Source organism: Oncorhynchus masou, chromosome 30 (assembly GCF_036934945.1).
Source record: "Oncorhynchus masou masou isolate Uvic2021 chromosome 30, UVic_Omas_1.1, whole genome shotgun sequence".
Classification (NCBI taxonomy): Eukaryota; Metazoa; Chordata; class Actinopteri; order Salmoniformes; family Salmonidae; genus Oncorhynchus; species Oncorhynchus masou.
In genome coordinates this window covers 28,064,235-28,071,232 of record NC_088241.1, presented here as the reverse complement: position 1 = coordinate 28,071,232, position 6,998 = coordinate 28,064,235, and the positions used below count along the sequence as shown (strand labels likewise).

Below are 6,998 nucleotides of genomic sequence, written 5' to 3'. Positions count from 1 at the left end.
AGTGGTCCTATGGACAGATACTCCAATCTCAACTGTGAAGCTTTGCGTCGTATGCGCAGCGTCGTATGTGTTCATGATGTTTATGGACTGAACACTGAAAATACAAAATTACAACGTGAAATAAACGAAAACCGAAACAGTCCTGAAAGGTGCAGAAAACACTAGACAGAAAATAATCACCCACAAAACACAGGTGGGAAAAGGCTACCTACGTATGATTCCCAATCAGAGACAACGAACAAGACCTGCCTCTGATTGAGAACCATACCAGGCAAAACACATAAACACAACATAGAAAAAAGAACATAGACTACCCACCCCAACTCACACCCTGATCATACTAAAACAAAGACATAACAAAGGAACTAAGGTCAGAACGTGACTGTACCCCCCCCCCCAAAGGTGTGGACTCCGGCCGCAAAACCTGAACCTGTAGGGGAGGGTCTGGGTGGGCGTCTGTCCGCGGTGGCGGCTCTGGCGCGGGACGTGGACCCCACTCCACCATAGTCTTTGCCCTTGTCTTTACCCACCTCCGTGGCGCCTTTAGAGCGGTGACCCTCGCCGCCGACCTCAGACTGGGGACCCTAGCAGCGGGCCCCGAATGGACGGGAGATTCTGGCAGCACCGGACGGACGGGAGATTCCAGCAGCACCGGACAGGTGGGAGACTCCGGCAGCGCCGGCATGAAGGTCAACTCCGACAGCACCGGAGTGACAGGCGGCTCTGGCAGCTCCTGACTGACGGGCGGCTCTGGCAGCTCCTGACTGATGGGCGGCTCTGGCAGCTCAGGACAGACGGGCGGACCTGGAGGGAGGAGACAGAGAGACAGTTTGGTGCGTGGGGCTGCCGCCAGGCCTCCTGGGGAGACCTACAGGAGGCCTGGTGCTTGGAGGAGGCACCGGATGGACCGGGCTGTGGGGGAGCACTGGAGCCCTGGTGCGCAATCTTGGCACCACTTCTCCAGGCTGGATGACCCCTTTAGCCCGGACCCTTCAGAGTGCAGGCACAGGTTGAACCGGGCTGTGGGTGAGCACTAGAGACCTGGTGCATACCACTCGCACCTCTCCCTTAGGCTCAATACCCACATTCGCCCGGCACGGGCGGAGCGCAGGCATAGGACGCACTGCACCCTCCCAGCTCCCTGGAGACACAGCACGCAACGCCAGCGCAGGATACCCTGGGCCGAAACGGCGTACCGGAGACCAAACATGCTGGGCTGGCACAACACGCCTTGACAGGATGCCCACTCTCACATGGCACTTTTGGGGGCTGGCCTATAGCCCACCGGGCTATGAGCACGTATTGGCGACAACGTGCGCTTGACCGCATAACACGGTGCCTGACCAGTACTGCGCTTCTTGCGGTAAGCATGAGGAGTGGGCTCAGGTCTCCAATCTGACTCTGCCACACTCCCCCCGTGCAAATGAATTACTTAAAAATCATACAATGTGATTTTCTGGATTTTTGTTTTAGATTCCGTTCTCACAGTTGAAGTGTACCTATGATAAAAAAATACAGACCTCTAAATGCTTTGTAAGTAGGAAAACCTGCAAAATCGGCAGTGTATCAAATACTTGTTCTCCCCACTGTATGCACGCACCACTTTTCCATATTTTATTTATTATTTTTTTAAACAAGTTTTACATTTTATTTCACTTCACCAATTTAGACTATTTTGTGTATGTCCATTACATGAAATCCAAATAAATATTAATTTAAATTACAGATTGTAATGCAACAAAATAAGAAAAACGCCAAGGAGGATGAATACTTCTGCAAGGCACTGTACAGCCCATTCTCCCTTTAGATGTGCCAGTGGCAAGAGACACTCTATGAAGATGTACTGGCCTCTTGGTTGCTGTCTTTGCCGCATGCAAGGTGTTTGTCCTTGGCGGAGTAGTGTAGCCTAGATGTAGCAGATAACAACCGATGGTCTGTAAGTCTTAGACAAGTACACAGTCATATACTGTATCAGCTCTCTTCATACTTGGAATAGACAGCAGACTGGCCACTCTCATAATGCAGGGTCATGATACATCAAGCCATGACTGGGCAGTATTGCTTCCCAAACTTTGCTGGAACAACTGGCTAGATTAATCACTTCCCTCCTCTCTCCTCCAGCCTCATCTGTTAAATGGTAGCTTATTGGGCCATGGGACAAAGTCCTTCATCCTATACTGCCACTGGTCTGCTGGTGATTGGGCAATTCTGTCTGATTCTGTTGTCTGTTTGTGCTCTGAATGTATAGTTGGCTCTCTGATATTTGCATGGCCTCAATAGCTTTGAATTGTGGTGCATGGGACACAGCTGAATAAAGGGATAGGATTGTACTAACAAATATGCAGGTGGATGTGACAATGGCATCAATTGAAATGCAAAGTGTGGTCATTCAGGAAAGTCATTGTACTGTATCTTTTGGATTGCTTTAAAGATTTACAAAGATGAGGATGGACTCAGAATATGTGAATTCATGACATGTACTAAAATGTTCAGGGCTAACTCTCTAGATTAAACATGGATTAAATTATGCCTTTGACATAGTGACTACTAATCTTCCATGGGGCCAGGACACAGATTGTTGTGCCAATAACCGAAAGGGAGAATCCCTGAGCAGACAATGTAAAAAATCTGTCGTTCTGCCCCTGAGCAAGGCAGTTAACCCCCAAGAACTACTGCTCCCCGGGAGCAGATGACTTGGATGTCGATGAAGGCAGCCACCTGCACCTCTCTGATTCAATGCGGAAGACACATTTCAGTTGAATGCATTCAGTTCTACAACTGAATAGATGCTCCCTTTCCCACGTGTGGTTTAATTGACAATTCACCTTGGTTATGGTTTAAACCTATGCATGTTTTCTCTTGATGCAACCAAGCATCTACACGAAGTACACATCTTGAGCAGATTATTAACACAGCTCTAGTAACGTTAATGGACATTTGATCAAATAAACGATATCGAATTTCCATAAGGTTGATACTTTAGGGGCAACATTATTTTAGCAATATTTATACAAGTCTATATGGAATTCAAATGCAGAGGTCCATAATATTTAAATCCTCTCTGGTGTGTGTTTATTTGACTGCAAACTGGAGTAATCTGCATCTGTTCAAGGGTACCGGGGGTAGTCAGCTCATGTCAGCACCACAGCGAGACCGTTTAAACCTTGCGTGGGAGGGAGGGACTACAGCGAAAATCTTTCCTCTCAAGCAGACGAGGACTCGAACATCATGTAGGCTACATTTTTGTTAAAGCCATTTAGTCATCGATCTATTATGATTATTCGATACAAAGTATTCTGGGATATGAAGAAAGTTCGACATAATGAATTCCGAAGAAGTAAGTGCTTTTATATGAATTATTTCCTGAAATACAGTAGTTTATATTAGCTGAGCACACTAAACAGATGCGCTGTGGCTATAGAGAAGACAACGCTATGCATGCTCCAAATACCCATCGCAAAAACTATCACCTTATTTGATTAATCTTCAATATTTCACAGCGATATTGTGAAGAAGCATATTGCAAGGCGTGGAAAGCGTGTTATCTACTTCAAAAACATTCCACTTTCTCACACAAAACAGCCTACTGAAATGATTTAACTCCATAACAGCCTATTGGAAATTGTATGTGCCCTATGATACAGTTATATACACTTCTCATGACTAGGTATAGTGAAGAGTGTGTTCTTCCATAATATGATAGACATTATGTTTGAAAAATAATTACAGATCATCTGTGGGTTTACGGGATTGCGCACTAATTGGGTACGGTTAATCTGTCACTTTAATCGGTTTGTATACATGGAGCAAATTATTTAAACCCAACCAATTGTCCATTTTTGGACTAAGTATTTCTGATAACATCATGAGCATACGTGCTCAAAATGCGCTTGAAACGCCACAAATTACGCACAGGTGGTTGCCGTTTTCTCTATGCAATAATGTGATAGTTTGTAATAATCAGCCCCTATGTGACATCTGATTTGTCAATTATTTCTCATCAGGGATGCAGCGGACTGAGAACGCCGTGGAGAAATAATTGAAGTGAACCAGCGGAAAGAATCGAATGGCTTCTGTAGAGCTGCTTTATATAGATAAGGAAGGAAGAGGCAGACAACCCGTTCATCCCTGCGTCCTTGACTGGGCTTCCAATCCGGTGCATGTTCGCAAAGCCATCAGTTCAGCCGGAGGGGCGCTCTCTATCTCAGCTCCGGGCTGCAAAGGACTGTGTAATTCAACACCAAGGACGGTTCCCCATAACGGATGTCCGCATCCTAAACACCGTCACCCTGCGGTGGAGAAGGTCAACGTGTGCTGCGACGAAGAATTAGATACATCTTTCACCTACGTCGACGATAATGTGAATTTGCGCCTGGCAAGCCCTGTGAAAATTGGGGAAAGTATACACAAATCCTGGTGTAGACCTAATGACTGTGCGAGCGACATTCGGCCCGAGGGGTCCCTAATATCAGATGATGATCTCGCATCAGAAAATTCGGGGGCATCTGTAGATTACGGTTTTATAAGTGCGGTCACTTTCCTAGTCACCGGGATCTCGTTAGTAATTATATCCTATGCAGTCCCTCGCGAGGTCAAAGTGGACCCTGAGAGCGTGTCCGCGAGGGAGATGGAGAGGCTGGAAATAGAAAGTGCCAGGGTAGGGGCACACCTGGATAGGTGCGTGATAGCAGGGCTTTGCCTACTGACGCTGGGCGGGGTAGTGCTGTCCACCCTGCTAATGATATCTATGTGGAAGGCAGAGATGTACAGGAGAAAAGCCTTTGCATATTCCAAGCACTCGGGGAAACTGTATGGCTCCATCATTTTAAAAACGAGATCTAGCCCTAGTCGGTCGTCCGCGCACCTGTCTATGAAGGAAGAGATAGATGAGACCTTGAATTAAAACGCTATCCTGTCGAGAAACTACGTTGCCTTGTGTTACTAAAACAGAGCAACACAATACAGCATGATGCAGGTACTCCAGACCCAAAGCGTGCAACCTGAACCCATCAGTCGGTCTGCCTACAGAACATTAGCTTAACTGTTAAAATATTAATGTTTTTTAATATTCAAGGTGATGAAATATGAATTGTCTTATACTATCATCTCCATATAATTGAATGGACATACAAGGTAAAGGCTTATTTAACCAGGTAAGCAAATTAACAAAATGATACAGAATGAATAAGCATGACAACAAAAATTACGTTTTTTTACGAACTTGTTATTGGAAATGGAAAATGCTGGGTCACATCATTAAGGTGATACGTGTTTTATGTGAAAGTGTCCGACAGTCAGTAATATGATGCATACACATATGTTAGAGGGAAACGTGTCTGTCCCATGAGTTTAGAAAGTGAGATGTATTAGCCTAGTCCAGTGCACCATATCAAATCTGATACGACAGAATCTGCTCAGTGGTGCACATGCTAACATCCAATGACCTTTTTAACTTCCTCAATGTGGGTGAGCATAATTCTCACTGTGGTTTCGCACTGTGTGTGTATGGAGGGGGGTCACTTAATCACACATGAAAGACTTGCCCCAGTTTATAAAGCTGCACTGTGCTGTACTGCACTGTACACTTCAAAGATCATGCTTACTTCTAATGTACTGTACCTGTTATGTACTTGAGTGAAGACCCAAAAGCGGTTTTAACAGAAAACAGAGTTCTTTAATGAAAAAACAGGAATGGCATAAATCCTCTTCCAACGTAGTCAATGGAACAAAAAGAACGTTAGAATAATGCAGGATGCACCTGCCAGGCAGACTCCGACAGGATAGGACAAGGTGGAAGCAAACGGGACGACAGCTTGCTTCTGGCATCAAAAACACAAACAAGAATCAGACACTGAAAGTAGCAGGAACAGAGAGAGAAATAGAGACCTAATCAGAGGGGGAAGAGAGAACAGGTGGGAAGGAGTGAATGAGCTAGTTAGGGGAGATGTAGAACAGCTGAAGAATGAGAGACAGAGAAGGTAACCTAAAAAGACCAGCAGAGAGAGACAGAGTGAAGAGAAAGGACAGGAACAGACATAACAAGACATGACAGTACCTGCAGTAAATGCAATTATCATACTTGAATGATCACGCAACATGATAACTCACTGGATCACAATATAACAATGTAATTAATAGGTATCTTTATGAGAAATAGGGTTTTAATTTATAGGCTAGGCCTACGCTACCAATGTTTTTATTATAGGTAAAATGTTACTGGAATAGGAATCTGTTTCTTTTAACAAACCAGAAATGATGGGTGCAACAAAAACAGAAAGTGTTCTATTCAGTTCATAGAACTGTTGGTTGAGAGTTATTTTCTTTATCGTGAAGTGAGACACATCACCACTATAATTTGCAATAATCTCTGTATTGTAGGCCTACTACAGTAGCCTATAAGACAAGAGGCATCAAAGGAAACTTGACACCTTGAAAATGGTTCCATCATTGCTCCACCTCTGATTTCAATTCTTCTAAACCGTTATTCAGAATCACAAGTGTTTGCCTCCAGGGAAAAGATGCTCTTTGGTTATCACTAGAAACAGCTAATTCATGTTGTCATTTTGTGGGGCAAATTCATTTTGTTGGCTATTAATTACGCTTCCATTCGTTTGCCCTCATCATGTGTTTTCCATACTGTTCGATGATGCATATACGGTAATGGAATAAAATGTACACCCCAAGAACTACAGAAACATGGTGAGACTGTTGTTACTTTAACTGTAATGAGACCCTGTCTTTTGTGACAGTTGCGTAGTTATGGCTAATGTATGGTACACAGTAGTACTACAGAAAAATACTGGTAGTGTAACTATACAGTAGCAGACTGATGGTGAAACATAAACTCTTCAACTCACTGCATTACTTTATGCCTGTCCTAAGTACCTTTAACATCACATGACCAAGCCTCGTTGGATTAGATTTTTAGCAGACGCTCTTATCCATAGCAATTTACAGTAACTAGTGCATACATGTTCATATTTGTTTGTACTGGTCCC

At 44.3% G+C, this 6,998-nt stretch overlaps 1 protein-coding gene across 1 annotated transcript; it reads left to right on the top strand.

The window, feature by feature from the left end:
* Positions 1–3,224: 3,224 nt before the first annotated feature.
* Positions 3,225–6,689, top strand: LOC135523132 (transmembrane protein 74-like). Its single transcript, XM_064949858.1, has 2 exons — positions 3,225–3,337; positions 4,005–6,689. The coding sequence occupies exon 2, from the start codon at positions 4,067–4,069 to the stop codon at positions 4,901–4,903; it is 837 nt and encodes a 278-aa protein (XP_064805930.1). The 5' UTR covers positions 3,225–3,337; positions 4,005–4,066; the 3' UTR covers positions 4,904–6,689.
* Positions 6,690–6,998: the final 309 nt, after the last annotated feature.